This window comes from Schistocerca americana, chromosome 2 (assembly GCF_021461395.2).
Source record: "Schistocerca americana isolate TAMUIC-IGC-003095 chromosome 2, iqSchAmer2.1, whole genome shotgun sequence".
Classification (NCBI taxonomy): Eukaryota; Metazoa; Arthropoda; class Insecta; order Orthoptera; family Acrididae; genus Schistocerca; species Schistocerca americana.
The window spans coordinates 700,995,642-701,015,778 of record NC_060120.1 but is presented as its reverse complement, the minus strand read 5'-3'; the positions used below and the strand labels follow the sequence as shown (position 1 = coordinate 701,015,778).

Here is a 20,137-nt window from a genome sequence, read left to right as displayed (position 1 = left end):
CATTGCTGTTTCTGTATTTAAATCCCTTCTCCCCTAATATTCCGTGCATGGCAGATTCGCTGCAGTTGAAACTTTCAGCTTCTTTCATGCAGGAACATACGGTAATTTATTTGCTGTAGGATATTCACCTTGGCTATACATGTCAAATATTTTGCGCTGTAATACATTCTTGCTGAAATCGTCGAGCTCACTTACGAATTTCTTTAGATTTCGGCGCTTACCAGGTGACTTAAAAATGGGTGATTCATTCTCTTTGGCTTCACTGGCAATCTGTTGTACAGTTCTCAAACTGATACCACATGCCTCAGCTGTTTGTTCTTGGCACTTGGCAACATATGCAATGTTTTTTTGTCAGTTGTGGCTGCCACTTCCAGCTCCTGTCTAAAGAACTGATACATGCAAAATATTATTTCTTTCACCTGCCTGTGTAATACTGGGTGATATTTGCTGTTGCCATTCATATTACCACAATACCTTGCAATGACTTCCAAAAAAGCACCACACACAATGCCAAAACCAGTCATAAACCTGCTCTGCACAGAATGACATTAAACTGGGTGCTCACTACAGCTGACTGACACCTATTGGTCAGCAGGTCATGTGACTTCTGTGCTACTGAGCATCCAGTCCTCACCCGCCAAGTTACATGACGCCTACTCTAGTAGTGCGAATGGCTGAAAGCAAGAATATCAAGAGCTCAGATGGAAAACCAGTCCTAAGCAATGAAGGGAAAGCAGAAAGCTGAGGGTCTATACAAGGGCGATGTACTAGAGGACAATATTATGGAAATGGAAGAGCACGTAGATGAAGATGAAATAGGAGGTATGATACTGTGTGAAAAATTTGACGAAGTACTGGAAGACCCAAGTCGAAACACGATACCAGGAGTAGACAACATTCTGTTAGAGCTACCAATAGTCTTCGGAGAGCCAGCCATGACAAAACTCTTCCATCTGATGAACAAGATGTACGAGACAGGTGAAATACCCTCAGACTTCAGGAAAAATATAATAATCACAGTTCCAAAGAAAGCAGATGCTGACAGGTGTGAATATTATCAAACTATAAGTTTAATAAGTCACAGCTGCAAAATACTAACATGAATCATTTACAGAAGAATGGAAAAACTGGTAGAAGCCGACCTCCGGAAAGGTCGGTTTGGATTCCGGAGTAATTTCTGAACACGCAAGGCAATACTCCCCTACGACTTCTCATGGAAGATAAGTTAAGGAAAGAGAAATCTAAGTTTATAGCACTGGTAGACTTAGAGAAAGCTTTTGACAATGTTGATTGGAATACTCTCCTTCAAATTCTGAAGGCGGCAGGGGTAAAATACAGGAGGCGAAAGGCTATTTACAATTTGTACAGAAACCAGATGACAGTTACAAGAGTCAAGGGGCATGAAAGAGAAGCAGTGGTTGGGGAGGGAGTGAGACAGGGCCATTCTTTGATGTTATTCAATCTATATACAGAGCAAGCAGTAAAGGAAACAAAAGAAAAATTCAGAGTAGGAATTAAAGTCCAGGCAGAAGAAATAAAAACTTGGAGGTTTGCTGACGACATTGCAATTTTGGAGAGACAGCAAAGAACTTAGAAGAGCAGCGGAACGGAATGGACAGTGTCTTGAAAGGATGATGTAAGATGAACATCGAGAAAATCAGAACAAGGATAATGGAATGTAGTCAAACCAGGTGATGCTGAGGGAATAAGATCAGGCAGTGAGACACTTAAAGTAAAAAATGAGTTTTGGTATTTGGAAAGCAAGATAACTGATGATGATCGAAGTAGGGAGGACATAAAATTGTAGACTGTCAATGGCAAGAAAAGCGTTTCTGAAGAAAAGAATTTGTTAATATCAAGTATAGCTTTAAGTCTCAGGAAGTCGTTTCTGAAAGTATTTGTATGGCATATAGTCATGTATGGAAGTGAAACATGGAAGATAAACAGCTTATACAAGAAGAGAATAGAAGCATTTCAAATGTGGTGCTACAGAAAAAAGCTTAAGATTAGATGGTTAGGTCACGTAACTAATGAGGATAAACTGAATAGAATTGGGGAGAAGAGAAATTTGTGGTACAACCTGACCAGAAGGGATCGGATAGTAGGACACATTCTGTGATATGAAGGGATCACCAATTTAGTACTGGAGGGAAGCAAGTAGAGGGAGACCAAGAGATGAATACAGTAAGCAGATTCAGAGGGATGTAGGATGCAGTAGTTACTCTGAGATGAAGAGGGTTGCACAGGGTAGAGTAGCATGGAGAGCTGCGTCAAACTACTCTTTGAAATGAAGACCACAACAACAATAACAGCAAGTACTCTTTGCCTATCAACAATCAACATTAATATGCACCTGACATCTTATCTTCAGTACAACTTTGATTTCACAGGAACACATACTTGTAGCACTGAATACTACAGTAAAACATTGAGTTACTGGCACCACTTATTCCCATTTACAGAACTGGAGGCAAAATAACATTCAGATCACTGTAACTCTCCTACTCCTACTCCTACTCTACCAAGTCTCAAAATGTTCTATTCTTACGAATAATCTCCTCAGATTTGCTGCTGGATTGTGTTGTGTTAATCCCACAGTATTTCATTGAATGCAACTGCTAGACATCTTCAGGTGGTGGTAGTTGCTACTGTCACTACGCCGAGATGCTACTACTGATAATCACGTGACGGCATCAAAATTTATCAGGTTGGGAGCAGGCAATATAAGTGTGCGCAACGAGATGCTTGCAGTTGGAGGAAAGCAGAGCTCCTAGTGCCCCCAAGCTGGGAGTCACAGTAAGGCCTTCTGCGTGTGCGTTGTGGGCAATGACTGTGCTGCAGGATGCTCCTGTGGTTAAGAGCTGAATTGAATCTCAGCATTTCATTGCAAGAAGTCACAGATCAGATGTTCTCGTTCTCCCTGCTTTGATTTAATGGCAGCCAGTGCTAGATTCCAGGTGGCGCATAACTATCTGAATCCCTTTTGTGGCCACAAGTTGTTATCACCCTGCACAAAGCGGTAGTGTACTAAGCTCTTTGGTGCATAGAGCATGTGTGTTCATAGATGTTGACCGTCTACCTGCTGAGCTACAATATCCCAGAGCAGAATTCCAACACAATGGCTATTCCAACAGGCAGATACGCCATTCATTCTGTTCAAAGCAAATTCAAAGCAGGTACGTGAATGAAGATGAGGAGGCACCCACTGAAACTGCATTCTTGCCCTATTTGGCAGCATGTTCTCCAGACTGGAAATAATTGTCAAAAGACAAGACATGAAGTGCTACCAGTAACATTAAGAAATTTATCGTGCTTGTTCGAAGACAACCTAGGCTTTAGGAGATACGGCATTTGTAAGACCCCACACCAATGTGGAAAATCTTATATGGGGCAGACGTGTTGAACCGTGCAAGAATGTTGCGTTAAACAACATTGTCACACACATATGGGGTGCTGCCTGGACACAGAGCTTCACATGTTTTATGGAAAGAATGAAATTTTATCCCCAGTGTCATCTGGGACTGTGTTGTTAAGGATGCACACATACCTGTACGGTGGACTGTCTTATCAGCAAGGATGCAGGTTTTCAACTAAGCGCCACCAGGAATCCAGCACTGGCTGTCATTAAATCAAAGCAGAGAAAACAAGAACTTCCAATTCATGATTCGATAATTAATTCAGCTTTTAACCACAGCAACATCTGGCAACACAGTCATTGCCCACACTGCAAACATGGATGGCCTTTCTGCCGCTCCCAGCAGGAAGCACTAGCAGTGCTGCTTTCCTGCAACTGCAAACATCTTGCTGTGCATGTGTATGGCCTAAAAAATTCTGACGATAACATGTGAACATCATCAGTCACGTCTTGCAGTTGTGACAGCAGCAACTACCACCACTTGAAGATGTCAAGCAATTGCATCAATGAAATATTGCGGTATTTACAGAATATGATCTGGCAGCAAACCCAATAAGTGTATTTGTAACACATCCAATGCAAAAGCATGAAAAGCCACATTTTCTACTATTGCTTCAACTGCTTACAGTCCATGTTTAACTTTTGTAAAAGGCTACACTACAAGCAAATACCTCCAGAAGAGACTTCCTAACACTTGAATTTTTATTAGATGCAAACAAATTCCTTTTTTTTCTGAAATGCTTTTCTTTCTACTGTCAGTATGTATTTTGTAACACCTCTGCTTCAGCCATAATCCATTACTTTGCTGCTCAAATAGCAAATGTAATGACTTCTTTTACTGTGTAATTTCCAAATTCAATTCCCTTGGTTTACCCTGATTCAATTCAGCTATATTCCACTACACTTGTACACTTGGTGATGTTCCTTTTTGGGACACTAACCATTCTGTTCAACTGCTCTCCCAAGTAATCTTGCCATCTTCGACAAGTACACCATTGGGAAATTATGAAGTTTTTATTTGTTTTCCCTCAACTTAATTTTTTTTCCCTAAATTCTCATTGATTTCCTTCACTGCTTGCTCAGTGTATAGATTGAATAACATCAGTAGCAGGTTACAATCCTGTCTCACACCCTTGTCAACTACTGCTTCCCTTTCAAATCCTTGACTGTGTGTAATTGCCTGTGTAATTGCCATCTGATTTCTGTAGCAGTTGTAGATAAAGTTTCACTCTCTGTAATTTACTCTTGCTATCTTCAAAATTTTGGCGAGTGTAGTCCAGCTGAAAGGTTTCTCTACGTCTACAAATCCTATGAACACAAGCTTGCCTTGCCTTAATCTATCTTTTAAGAGAAGTCACTGCATCAGCATTGGGTCTTGCGGTTCTCCATTTATTTGCAACCCAAACATATCTTCCTAAGGTCATATTCTACCATATTTTCCATTCCTCTCTAAATATTCCTGCTCTTATCTTGCAATCATGACTTACTGAACTGAGATTCTGGTAATATTCACACCAGTAACACTTGCTTTCACTGGAACTGGAATGATTACGTTCTTCCTGAAGCATGGGTATATTTTGGATGTCTCATGTCTTGCACATCAGGTTTACAATTCTGTCAAGCATGGCTCTCGCAACAGTCGAAATACTTGTGACTCAATTTTGTCTACTCATGGGGCCTTGTTTCCACTCACAGCCTTTGGTGCTCTGTGACGTTATTTTCACTGTATCTTCTATCCCTTCATCTACTTCCCTTTCTATGGTACTGCCCAGTTTGTATCCCTAATGTAGCCTCTATATATTCCATCCATCCTTCGGCTTTCCCTTCTTTATTGGCTTGCCATCTGTGCTCTTGATATTCACACAGTTGCTTCTCTCTTCTTCGAAGGTGTCTCATATCCCTATAGGTGTTGTATGTCTTTTTCACTCGTTGTACATTCTTCTTCAGCCCTGCTTTTGTCCCCAAGCCATTCCTGTTAGCCGTTTTGCATTTCTTCAGATGCCTGTATTACCTTTCATCGGCTTCATTTGATATATTTTTAATGTTTTATGTTTTTCTCAAATTCAATATCTTCTGTGTTACTCAAGTATTTCTGCCATGGCCTGCTTTTTAAGAATGTTATCCTCTGCTGCCTATCCTATTTGATTTCTCAGCCTAACCACTCATCATCTTTTATATCTCCCCCCCCCCCCCCCCCCTTCTACATTTCAGCCAAATGCTCCCTCAAACTCAAAACCTCCGATTCCATCAATTTATGAAGATCCCATCTCCTTAATAGATACACAACTTTTTTTTCCAGTTTCTTCCATTTAGTCTCCAGTTTTTAACCTCACAGAGAAGCCCCGTCCAATCTGCCGCATACTCTTAGAATTTTTATGTCAGTTATCATTAAGTGAGGTGGAGGAATAAATATGGACTCCTGCTGTTGATTAAGGATTTAAGAAGACTAAATGTCCAACGTCACCAGTCTCCTATTAACCCCCCAACCCCCCCACCCTCCGCCCCCAGGATGGAATCAGTGTACCTAGTCAATGTGTGAATAGAGTAAACTTGTTCTGAACGTCTCTGTAGTGTTATCTGATTCTAGAGGGGGCACCAGTGCAGCATTCACTTAGTGGCATGTGGGAAACTGCCTACAAACCACATCTACACTGGTTAGCACACTGGATCTTGTCAGTTTGCTGAGGGGGAAAGGGGGGGGGGGGGGGAGGGGGAGATGGGATTGGGGTCGGTATGCCTCCCCAACTGGAAATAAATGAGGGGGAAGATCAAGATGCATGTAGAAAGAAGCTACTGCGAGGCAAGTTGACAAATTGGAGGGTAGACTGTGAACCAAATAAAGCAAGACCATGAAGCCATGTTGAACTACCAGCATACGGGAAACAATGTTGCCCAACAAGAAATGTCAAAGTCAGATGCCAAAGTAGAGCCTTACCCCAAGTTCAGATAACAATCTGGTAACCTCTCTTTTCAGTCCAACTGGATCAGTTGTGATTACAGACATACAGAAGCATTTGCGTTTATCATCTGCTTTAAACTGTTTCTTAATGAGCTTAGAAACTGCACAAAAAACTTCAAGTTAATTAATGGAATATGAGTTAATTACCTGATGGCAACGTACTATTTGTTTCACAATTTAATTGTGTATGTTAAATGCAAAAAACTTATCTACCTCGCAGTGACAATATTGCAAACAGAATTCCCTAAAAACTCTTTTTAGGCCCCCTAATTAACAACAAAAACCAACCCGCCATGTTAGCCGAGAGCACTAATGCGCTGCTTCCTGGACTCCGGTAGGCCCGCCGGCCCCAGATCTAATCCGCCAGGCAGATTAATGACGAGGGCTGGTGAGCCAGCCAGACTGCATGTGGTTTTTAGGGTTTTCCACATCCCACTAGGTGAATACTGGGCTGGTCACCACGTCCCACCTCAGTTACACGACTCGCAGACATTTGAAACACATTCACACTATTTCATGATTTACACTAGATGCAGACAGCTGGGGTACACTGATTCTTGTCCTGGGGGGCATGGGGTGGCGGCAGGAAGGGCATCCGGCCACCCCTTCAAATTAACCATGCCAAATCGAACTGTAACCATGCTGTCACTGCGAGACAAAGGCACAAGCAAATGAATTAACTATAACAACCAGCAAATTATCACTTCAAGAATGTTCTTATACATCCATCAGAATTAGATGAACAGGTAATTATCTTTATTTATAAAATTGAAAAAGTCACAGCATAAAATTGTGTGTTGTTATCAGTTCAAATTCGGGATTGAAATTTTCTTTCCAGCTATTTCAGAAAAAAAGGAACACAAATACATACTATTCACTCTTAGAATTGTTTAAGGTAAAAATGCTGTGCAGTGAATAGTGTTCGATGTGCTGAAATAACTATCATCCATTACTCACCGACAGCATTGTGCCTGACGAGCACCGTTGAGACCTTGATGACTGGGCTGAGAGTGGGCATTCGTTCACTGCTGCCACTAGTTATTGTGTTGTAGAATTTGAGGCAGTATTTTTCATCCTGCTTCTGCAGGAGAATTATAACATCATCCAACAGCAGCACATGGAGGTCTATCAGCTTCTGGCGATTACTGATCCTCCAATTAAGAGGGCCTTCATAAATAAGTTTATGTTTTGTCAGGTCCAAGTTCTGTAAAACAAAAATTTATTGAAAGTAACAACTACAGTTTTATGAGAAAAAATGAAATCTACAAAAAATTCCCATTATCCCGAATATTTTTGCACTTTGACTTAATAAACATAGCAATTCATTAGGCAGTTACATTGTCTGCTATACTGGTGTGTCTAAGTTCTAAATGCAGACACTGTAAACTCCTGTTTACGCAGGTGCAGTGTCAGCTTTAATGTGTGTTTTATGAACATGTTACGACACTACATTCCTGATCTCTGATGTTCACTTTAAATTCAAATTGAAAATTGGTATGTATAGTAGGTTTCTTTCCTTAGGCTTCAATACGCCATTCACACTGCTCTCTCTAAGCTGTGTCAGCAGTTTATGTCTTGTGCTTACATTTGCTGACACATTATCAGAGAGCCCCACGTTCAATTCCCAGCAGGAGAAAAAATTTTCTTCACCTGCGACTGGTTACGTGTGTTGTAATCATCTTTCATCATCATGGATGCTTAAGTCATCGAAGTGGCATCAAATGCCTTTAACCAAAAACTGATCAGGTCAAATGAAAATAATTAAGAAAATAACTAAATAATTAAGAAAATAACTAAATAATTAAGAAAATAACTAAATAATTAAGAAAATAACTAATTAAACATATTATTCTCTTGTCACTTTATGTGGAATCATTTATTTAGGAACAAATTATTTTATGCTGGAAATTTGCAGCATCTGTCTTATTGCTTATTTGTAGAACCTCAAATGTGACTTTTTGCAGTGAAAAACTGGACCACAACTGTAATAAATTGTGGGTTGATCAACTTTGATTAAATCTATCTGAACACAAGGGGTGTTTCTAAGATCAAAAATGTGTCTTTGCACTAAACTAAACAGAAAGTTTGGTTCCTTGGGAATCTACCGCTCTGTCAAACCTTGTTTGCTGCAAGTGTCGCAGGCATGGCATCCTCCAAGTACGCCTGAATACCTGAACATAGTTTTATTTTGAAGACAACTTTTTCCTTGTCAGGATTTATGGAATCAACCAATCTTTACAACCATATGATAATTAATTACTGTTACTATTATTGTTGTGTTACTGTGTCACATGAAGTTCTTTGATTCAGTTATATGAGTTTGCATGGAGCTCCCAATTTCTTCCTGTGTATTCTCTTTCTTCGGTCCATCTTTTCTTGTTTTGTATGTAGTTTCCCACCTACTAATTGCTGTTCTTTATGATTTTTTAAAAAATTAACAAATTAATATGAGATCTTCCTAGATTTTTTTTTTTATTTTGTGTTCAAATGTGATTTTATTTTACTCTCTTTTTGTCAAAGTCCACATCTCACACCCGTAACTTAAACCTGATACACTTAATTATTTGTATTTGTGCAATTGAGATTTCCCTTTGGCAATTGCAATACAACCATAGCAATATTGTTAGCCCTTTGAATTCATAGTATGATTTCTGCTTTCATGGAGTTGTCTGAGATTAGCAAGGTGCACAGGAATTAATTTCGTTGAGTTTTGTAAAAGTTATCTTACTAATTTGCATGGCGTTAGTATTTTATGGATTGCATGTGAAGATGAAATATACTCTTAAACTTTGATTATTACGGGAAAAATCTATTGAATTTATGAGCTTGTTAGGAATGCTGAGTTCTTTCACACATTCCGTGGATATTACCTACTAAAACTGCCTACAGTTTTTTTTAGAATATGTGAGAAATATATAAACAACTTCATCAAATTCTTATTTCTTCTCTGAACGTCTTCTCAGACGCTGTCAACACTGGAAATGTTTGGTGTAAACATACACTGGGCATAATCTAGAGCAGACCCGTTCAGACGGTGGCTAAGCATGCATGAGCACCTCTCACTCCCTCGCCGTCTGGGTTGTGAGCGCTCACGGTAAAATGATGCTGCAGCAGTCATTATGCATTGCAGGGGGAAGTGTGAACTGTGCGCTCTCTCCAGAGGAATGACAATATGTTAAGTATTTTTAAACACAGGAGAATATGCTTAATGGCACAGTACATAAAGTGGAGAGTAGATCTTTTAAAACTGATGAAAAGCAGCATTATGGCTGAGTTAGGAATTTCAAAGTGAAGGTCACACAACAGTATTATTGCAGGACATCTACCTACGGTTAGAACCTGCAGTGTGACAAAGTTGAGTGATGAGTTTCACAATGAACTAAGTATTCTAGACCCATATAAAAATTTTCTTCAACATAAATATCTGCAACTTCACAATCTTGCAGCTATAATTATGTCAACATGTATATCTACATATTTGTGTGAGCAACTTTTTTTTCCACAGTAAAGAGCACGAAACCTACCCACAGAAGCTCACTGACTGACTTCAATTTAAAAGCTTATCTTCAAATTAGCAGTGCCCACAAAATTGTACCAGATATTGATACTTTAATGAAAAGCAAAGCAAGCAGAACACATTTACATACAATGTTTTTGTGTTTTATGTGTGAATAAAATAATCACAAAATAGAAGTTGATGTCAATTTAAATATCATCCGAAAACAACATTCACCATAAGGCAACATCATTCGTAGCAAGTATCATGTTTCATACTTAGTTGGCAGTGTTCTTTGCCTCACAAATTAATAGAAGTGTGAATTTCATTTCATTGTCATTTCTGATCAGTGCATCACTGTTTTAGGAAATAAATTTGCCATGAAAGGCATTAATTAGCCACTGTTAAGTGATATACCTTCACAGAACTATTAGTGGCCATAGAATAGACTCTCTGAGAACAGTTTGTCAAGGTGCTTTGTTGCAATTCCTTCTCCACTTAACTAATCCTCCCCTTCCATTATTCAGTATGGGCTGGCTGGTTTCTCACTGTTGAGGTGTGTGTGTGAGCCAGCTTGCATGAGCAGATCGGTGAACAGGCCTGATCTAGGGAACCTTCAGTGAATGGTCTTACCCTTGTTAGATGTACGTTTCACAATATTTTTTCACTTGCATACAGCACCGCTAGTTCTCTATAGTTTGAATGGTTTGTTAGATCACAGTTTTGTTTTTTAAAAAATTACCTGGGCTTTATCGTGATTTTTCAGTTTATCTTTTATCTCTGCTTTGTAAGTTTTATCTCAATGTATTGATTGAGGTTGTTAGGGTCTTTACTATACTGAAACTTGGGAATAACATTTTGGCAATTTCTTTCTTGAGAGTGTTAATTTAGTTTTGACTGGAAAGTGATCCAAACTGCAATCTGCTCCCCCTTTGACACCAGATATCATGTTTATCTTAATGCTTATTTTTTTAATTGTTAAATTACTGATCTGATTTTTAGTGAGGCTGCCTCCTGAAGCATTTGTTTATGTGAAAAATGTGACTTTCAACCAACATGTTATTGGGTATAATTTTCACTGCTATGTCAGTGTAGACTAGCTGATCCAATTATGGCCATTAAAACATGAAAATGTCAAAGTTATTTGAAATTAACTGGTTCAGAAATTTACACATCCATTCTGGAAAGCAATTAAAAACAGCAGTATTCTTTAGTTTAGGCCTTGTCACTACAGTCCGTTCATTTGTGATTAGTATATAATACTTATCTCTCAGAATCATCTCTGTGTTTACAAAATTGTTCCTTGTGATTGTTGCTGCCAATGCTTTCCCACTATTATACATTTGTGAATGTCTGTTAGCAGTGTAAAGCCTATACAACTTTTGTCTATTTCCGTGAGTAGCAGCATTTCTTGTTCAACAGCCTCCAAACTATTTTTTTTTACCTATTAGCCACCTCTGCAAATCACAGAACAGCACTTCATATGGAGTCATATGGAGTATCTATCAACATTCATCCTTGTCGGACAATCACTACTTGAGACTTGTCTCAAGTGTTCCGAAACGCATAATTCACAATGGCTTCATACTACTTCGTTTCCAAGAGAATACTTGTGTCTTCAATAAAAATTTTTCCTCAACAGCAATACTGTTTTTACCTGTTCAGATCTGGACATCACAAGAAAACATTTTCACAAAAGTTGTGTTTTAATTCCATGACAGAGGAACTAGATACCATAAGGTTTGTAATGACTGCTGTTCTTCCACTAATATACAAATTGCTGGAACATGCATCAGCTAGTTGCACTGGATGCTGTCATCGCTTGCAATTACATTAAATGTGCTGACAGACCAAACCTCACAGCTTTCATACCGGCACACTTGATAAATTATGCTAAACTTATATCATGGTAAGATATGTCAAATTCACTGCCTTTTTTAAATTACAATTCTACTGATTTGTGTTTACAACCATCTTATTTGAAAAAGATTGTAGTATGAACACTTTGTGGAACTTTCTGCTCGTCCCATATTGTCTCAATTTCTGCCATATCAATTTTCAAAATACGAGAGCAATCCCAAAAGGTCTCCTTTTTTTTGGAGGCACAGAGAAACTGTCAACGCAGTTGTTGGCCACAATGTTGAAAGGATCACTGTCTCCACTCCCAAATAACCAAACGTGCACTTTGTTCGGATGCTCACTCTAGGGTTGGCAGCTATTCAAAATGCAGCTCCCATTGAATACTGATGCCAAGTCCGATGTTCACACAGTTATTCGAATTTTGAATGCAAAAGGTGTTAAAACAGCTGAAATTCATCACCAATTGACTGAATTGTATGGACAGTCGTGCATGGGTATGAAAAACATTCACGAGTGGTGTACAATGTCTACAGCTGGTTGCAGTGGAATCCACAACACTGAAATGTGTAGTAAGGTGTAAATTTCCAACGAAACAGTCACGAAAGTCAGAGAAACTATGCATAATTATCGGAGGATCACTCTGGATGACTGTCTTACATTTTGGTTTCTGTGGTTTCCTGAACCACCATCCACAGGATTTAACAGAAAACTTATAATATCAGGAAAACTGTGCAAGTTGGAAAGTGCGTGTACTAACAGAAGGCCACAAACAGCAACATGTTAATTCCTCCTGTTCCTTTCTTAGCTGTTGCGCAGATAGGAAGGATGACTTCTTGAACTTCATTGTCACGAGTAACAAAGCCAGGGCATTCCACTTCGCATCTGACAGGGGGAGGGGTAGGTCATGCCAGTGGTGGCTGGCTATCTGTCTCTGTTACAACCATGAAAATTCGATGAACACAGTGTGCTGGTAAAGTCATGGCAACTGTGTTTTGTGACTGGAAGGGGGTACACTATTTGTTGATTTCCTGCCTCCTGGAACAACAATAAATGCCAAATGGTGCTGGAAAAACTCTGAAGGGCAATTTAGAAGCAGAGAAGAACAATGCTGAGCAAGGGCTTAAGGATTCTCCACGAAAAAGCCTGTTCACACATCGCCTATCAAACTGTCAATCTCACACAAAAACTTTGGTTGGATCACAACCACCAATCCAACATGCAGTTTGCACGTTGTGTCGAGTAGCTACCACCTCGTCCCGAAGTTGAAAGAATATTTGTCAGGACAGCGGTTCTGCTAGGTGAAAGCTAAGTTTCAATGCTTCCTGAAGGACATGGCAGTGAGCTGGGAGTATGACCTGGGCACTGTAGAACTACTGCAGCATCTACTCAAAATGCATTGAATAAAAGCAATGATTTTTTTTCAATCTCTAAGATGATGCAAGTATCATGTAAAACAAACAGTTGTTTGTATATTTACAAATATGGGAGACCTTACTTTGTGAATGCCCTCAAATTATCCACTTTATATGTAGAAACAATTTTCCATCAGCTTCATCCTTCCTCCTCCTAATGTCAGCTTTCAAGTTTTAATAGTAAGCTAGCAATTACAGTATGTACTTGATATAGCAATGCTTGTTATATCTGATTAACTGAAACTTGTCTATTCTACAAGTAATGTGAGAGATTGATCATTAACCATCTACACTAATTGCCAGAATTCAAGACAATTTGAGTCATATAATTTAGGAGGAACCATTCTGAACAAAGCATTTTACATAAGCTCGCAGTAGGCAGGACCCAATTTACAATCAGATGCAAGAATACAGAGACTTAATACAACAACTCAAACACAATTTATCTGGTATAGCGTCCTCAGTGAGGTAATAAGAAAACACTTAAAAAACAGTATTTATAAAGAAGAGACATTTAAAACTTGAATGATACAGATTTTTTATAATGTACCCGTAAAATATTAATTTCTCTGTGTAAGTTTCGAGTCCAAAGAAATATAACAAAATGATCTAAAGAGAGGACAAGATATGCTCTTTTGTTAATTTTTTATTCGTCTTCACTTCTTCTCTTGTCTTGGTTGTGTGTAGACTGACACCTTGCGAGTGCTGTCAAATGTAAGCATATTTGTAGGAGTTAAGCAGACAATATATTGATTTAATATCATTGTTCACTTTTAATTTGTAAGAGGTGATCCCGATTTCATGTTCGCCTTCCTCTGAATTAACCTGCATTCAAGTAATTTACAGTTCAACAATCGCAGCGGCCGATGCAGCCAACGGCACCATTACGTGGCAATATTAACTTATAAAATTTACCGGAAGCGAAATACTCGCCCGCTATTTACGTAATACACATTTTTCTCCACAGACGCACGAAGTTCCAGAAAATATGTAGCTTTAAGATTCTTATTTTCAGTACCAAAGCCGAGAGCCAGAGCCAGGACCCCGACGACAATACAATGGTTAACGGAGGTAAAAAAAATACTCTCGGCATGTGTGGGCAGCAACTGTAATTAATAACTAAAGATCTTTTGCTTTAAAGTGAACTGACTAGCTGAGGAAATTAATATGAAAAGTTTATTCCAATGTTCAACTTGTATGCTCATGTTTTAAGATTCAGCGAGTCTAACATTCATTAACGTAACAAATAATTTAAGATTAATATTGTTAAAAAGGAGAACTTCACAAAAGCATCTAATCGTAAATCAAAATTGAATGAAATATTTTTATTAAGGCCCACCACGTAAGTCGGCAATAATCAAAATAATAATAATAACAATAATAATATATTAAATTACGACGGCCGACGGATGCGAGATTATTTTACATAAGCTCGCAGTAGGCAAGACCCAATTTACAATCAGATGCAAGAATACAGAGACTTAATACAACAACTCAAACACAATTTATCTGGGCATTTGATGGATGGATGAATGAATGTCAATCTTTAAGCAATAGACACATATACATATAAGACATTAAAAAGTTATTGTGAAACAACCAAGACTGGGAACAGTATTAAATATACTAGTCTGAGGTGGGATAGTGGCTTACCTTGAACTCTCCAGCCATTGGGTGATCGACTTTCTCAAAACCTGATTTGTCTAACCTTTTCTGTATATCTAATAACCTCTGGTTATCCTCAGCCTCACGCACAGCGTGGTTTACATGGTTCAGAATTTCTTTACTTCTTTCAACTGCACGCTGGACTCCAGAAACTTCATCAGAACTTTCTGATGTGTACTTTGCCAGACTCTCAAAAAGCAGAGGGTACTTTGTGAGCCTGAAAAAAATTAAAATCAATTTTTAGATATGAAAATATCACTCTCCCCTCTTCAAATTCATGGGAATGGGGTGTAGGGGTCAGAGGTGGAGGTGGTGGTGGTGGTGGTGGTGGTGGTGGTGTTGAGGTGTATAGTGAAAAAAGAATTAATTGTTTGTTTTTCTATTCATTACCACCACTTCCTGGTTGCACAGGAATGGGAAAAGAAATCACAAAGAAGGCATCTCAGAACTTTGTTAAAATAAGTTCAGAAAACCATAAGCAGCTCAAATATGAATGGTTTTTTGAAGATTTCAACCATGATACTCTGAAATCCAAGTACAGTGTCCTTACAATCACAACCAGGAAATACCTGCCAGATCATGATCTGAAGATAGTGTGCCGTATCATACTCTGAATCTCCACCACATTAAATATTCGCTTAGAGTGACGAAACTTCTGCGATACCAAACTAAGAGCATTATTTCTTTTTTCCTTTTCTGCTTCAAAAATGAAAGGACAGATAGCCATAAATCTGTGAATATTATCTTGAAATTACTTATGTGTAAAAGTATATTTACACATCACCTTGTTTTTTGACTGGTCCTGGCAGCAATAATATGCAGTTGTGTAAGTTATCCAATTTGTTACTGTTACTGTTTCAAATTATTTATTTGGCCAAGAATAAGAGTTCCAAACTATCTCACAGATGTCATATGTAGTACAAAGTTCTTCTGGAAAGCCGAGAAAGGTGTTTCTCCTTAGCAATCTCTCTCTCTCTCTCTCTCTCTCTCTCTCTCTCTCTCTCAATATTACAAAACAAACTTAACTATACAATTATGTATTTGCTGTTTTGTAAAATTGTTCTCTGCAAATAGATTGCACGCGAACTTAACAATGCATTCAATTCTGATCTCTACAAAGCCTGAGCACACCATTATAGAGACCAACAAATAAAAATGAATATTCTAAATTCTTATGTACCGATGTTGAGAAGAAATTGAACTGAAGGCTCGAGTTACAAATCACATGCAACTTTTTAATTACAAGCAGAGTAAGAATTTTTAGATGAGCAAATCAAAATGTTCACTGAATTTTCCTACTTTCTACCAGCACCATATTCTGGAGTAATGAGGCACTGAGGAATAAGATGTTTGTGGTGACTGCCATCTGTAATTACCAAGCACAGGGAGCCATAGTATCACTACCTGTTAGTCACGCCACCAACTTACAGCACAGGCTGATGAACTGTTCTGCTGCCTTGCTTTGCGAAGCCATGAGCTGAGTGTGTTGGTCTCAGCACAGCTACTATGCAGATGAGATTGTCAACATAAAAGCAGAAATATAGGACCCTAACGACAGAGTTTGCCAGTGTGCTGATGTGTTCCCTCTGCTACAACTTCTCAGAACACTTATTTAAACCCCCGCCCCCTCCCACCCAAATACAAGAATGTGCTGCTTCGTTTGTTATGTATGCTGTCATGGTGCTACAATTTCGGTGGACGCTTGACCTACAGGTTGGGTGGTGTCTTCAGTGGTCCCTTGTGTGATTGGCCTTGTTTGATATCTAAGTGATCACCACTGCTACAGGTAATGCTTTGGGACAGTGTGACTGTTTCTGTTGTACCAAAATCACTATCAACAAACGTTTACGTAGTGAGCAATGGTGTCTCATGTGCCACAAGATGCTTGTTCTATTTCCTATGTAAATTATCCCAAAGTGTGTTTTCTGCTGTAAAATCTCTTGTACACAGCTCTTAATGTAATTCAGCATACCAACAACAGTCTCCCAACACATTTACTCTCTTGTAAAGTTGTTGTACAGAATTAATCAGTTCATAAACAACAGCAACATTTATAATTAAACAAGTGGAAAATTGACTTGTTCTGTGTCATAGAGGAGATCACAGTTATGAACCATGGAACAAGCAAATAACTAAACTAAACTTTTACATGATTTAGTGCCGTAGGCATACTGCATACTGTAACTTGCCACTCTATATGTGGGACTCTGCAAGTGGAACAACTGGTTGAAACATTACATTACCCCCCACCATGCAGTCCAACACAAAAACCAAAGTTACAGTGCACTTATAACATGTCTTCTGCCTTCTGTGATATTTATGTCATCTATGGTTAATTGCCCTGCATAGTAGCTAGTAGTAACAAGAATAAACAAATAGGTGTGAGGTGTAGCACACCTAGCTCAAATGAGCAAATTACAGAACATAAATTCATTTAAGAATATTTTTAAGGTGGATCATACGACATCTTTATATGAAAATTCAAGTAAACATTCAGACAATGATGATGATGGACGACAATGACAAGAACTATGAACAGTTACGTAGTAAGGTCTAAATACCCACATATCCACCAGTATTATGCTCAACAAGAAAGTGGGACCAAATGAGGGGAAATGGGAGTGGGGGTTGCGGGACTGAAGCGATGTCTAAATTCTCAATATACCCCCGGGCAGGGGGGGGAGAGGGGGTGTCATATGAGCACAACTTCTTTTGTTCTTCCACATCTCAAGTAGTGTGCGCACATCACTAATATGGCCGTATGTCAAAATAGCAGAAATTTGACACACCTCTCCGATATAGATATGTACTAACTGAGATCTTCATTTTTGAGAATTTGCAACAAGCTCAGCTTGACAAAATTAGACCATGTGTAAATTATTTTTTTTCTGTCTTGTAATTTACAGTTATGTTCCAGGCAATAATCAGAATCAATTGATCAGTTCTGTTTTATAGCAGAAGACTAAGATTACCACTCATTTGAAGTGGTTTTATATCTGACGGAAAAGCACTTTAGAGAAGGATTCATATGCTCAATTTTTAGGATTCTGTACCTCAGGCTGTAAAAACGTAACCCTTACATGATTGCTTTGTGGGCCATCTGACTGTGAGACTGTTAAAAACCCTTGTTCTCGGGAACAGTTAGATGCATCAAGCTCAAATTTATGCCACATATTAAACTCTATGATCTCTTTGCAGTGTACAAAATTTTAAGTTTCAAAGTCAGTGTTTCCCCAACTTGGGGGCAATTACCTGCCAAGGGATAAAATAAAGTTTTCTGAGGGGTGAAAACTGAATGAGTCACGGATCTAAATTATTTTCAAGAGATCATTATCCTTATAAAATTTTGTAAGGCTCTAATATTGATTATACAAGTCATCAATAATTACTTTTTCTCAATTAGTAGCATTAATGCACTGGAGGTTGCAGATTCCTCACATAGTCCAGCCACTACACACGTTTTGTGCTTTGCCCTGTACATTGCTGATGATAAAAATGACACACACATGTAACAGATGCTGACTATCTGAAGAGAATGTCTTCAAGTTGTAAATGGTACCTGCAGTAGCCCAGAAATTGCTTTATTACTTATGTCGAAACAGATAAACGAATTAATTGACACCACGACACAGCAGTAACTACAAAAGGGCTACTATAGTACCGTACACACTATTATTAGCAGTAGTAGTAGTAGTAGTAGTAGTAGTAGTAGCAGCAGCAGCAGCAGGAGGAGGAGGAGGAGGAGGAGCAACAGTATTATTATTAGTGGCTATGGACACACACAAAACATGAACAGCCCAAAGTCTTCTGATTTTTGCCATTTCAAGAATAAGGAGTGCAGCAATCAAGTGATGTAAGTTGTTGTTGTTGTTGTTGTTCTGGTCTTCAATACTGAGACTGGTTTGATGCAGCTCTCCATGCTACTCTAGCCTGTGCAAGCTGCTTCATCTTCCTGTACCTACTGCAACCTACATCCTTCTGAATCTGCTTAGTGTATTCATTTCATGGTCTCCCTCTACGATTTTTACCCTCCACTATGCCCTCCAATACTAAATCTGTGTTCCCCTGATGCCTCAGAACATGTCCTACCAACTGGTCCCTTCTTGTCAAGTTGTGCCACAAACTCCTCTTCTCCCCAATTCTATTCAATACCACCTCATTAGTTATGTGATCTACCCATCTAATCTTCAACATTCTTCGGTAGCACCACATTTCGAAAGCTTCTGTTCTCTTCTTGTCTAAACTACGAGGGCTGTCCTTTGCTGTCTCTGACAGAATTGCAATGTCATCGGCGAATCTCAAAGTTTTTATTTCTTCTCCATGGATTTTAATACCTACTCCGAATTTTTCTTTTGTTTCCTTCACTGCTTGCTCAATATACAGATTGAATAACATCGGGGATAGGCTACAACCCTGTCTCATTCCCTTCCCAATCACTGCTTCTCTTTCATAACCCTCGACTCGTATAACTGCCATCTGCTTTCTGTACAAATTGTAAATAGCCTTTCGTTCCCTGTATTTTACCCATGCCACCTTTAGAATTTGAAAGAGAGCATTCCAGTCAACATTGTTAAAAGCTTTCTGGAAGTCAACAAATGCTAGGAACATAGGTTTGCCTTTCCTTAATCTTTCTTCTAAGGTGAGTCGTAAGGTCAGTATTGTCACACATGTTCCAATATTTCTACGGAATTCAAACTGATCTTCCCCGAGGTCGGCTTCTACCAGTTTTCCATTCATCTGTAAAGAATTCGCGTTAGTATTTTGCAGCTGGGACTTATTAAACTGATAGTTCGGTAATTTTCACATCTGTCAACACCTGCTTTCTTTGGGATTGGAATTATTATATTCTTCTTGAAGTCTGAGGGTATTTCGCCTGTCTCATACATCTTGCTCACCAGATGGTGGAGTTTTGTCAGGACTGGCTCTCCCAAGGCTGTCAGTAATTCTAATGGAATGTTGTCTACTCCCGGGGCCTTGATTTAAGTATAGTGCACAAATTTGAACTTTGTCAATTTTAAATGGGGTTGCACTGTGCAAACAAGTGGCACAATGGAGAGGAGTAATGAAAAGGAAGTACTTTTTGTACGAAGTGTCCAACCTCACTCTGGATAGCTAGCTTTCTTATTTGAGAACAAATTTTATGTAGCACTTGTGATGCACTTTGCAAATTCCTTCATTCATTCTAACACACACACACACACACACACACACACACACACACACACACACACACACACACACACACGCGTGTGCGCACACTTAAGTTGGTGATAATGTGAGGGAAGGGGAGGATTACTAGCTGCTGTCTAATTGCACTCAAGGATAATGGT

General features: G+C 38.9%; 1 protein-coding gene across 1 annotated transcript in view; it reads right to left on the bottom strand.

Annotated features, from left to right (window-relative positions):
- Positions 1-20,137, bottom strand: part of LOC124594353 (rho guanine nucleotide exchange factor 12) — a 1,115,193-nt gene that overhangs the window by 193,092 nt on the left and 901,964 nt on the right. The window contains exons 26-27 of the mRNA XM_047132720.1: positions 14,796-15,024; positions 7,332-7,578 (exon numbers count right to left, since the gene is read on the bottom strand). Of these exons, the coding sequence (XP_046988676.1) occupies positions 7,332-7,578; positions 14,796-15,024 (476 nt within the window). The remainder of the gene's footprint in view (positions 1-7,331; positions 7,579-14,795; positions 15,025-20,137) is intronic.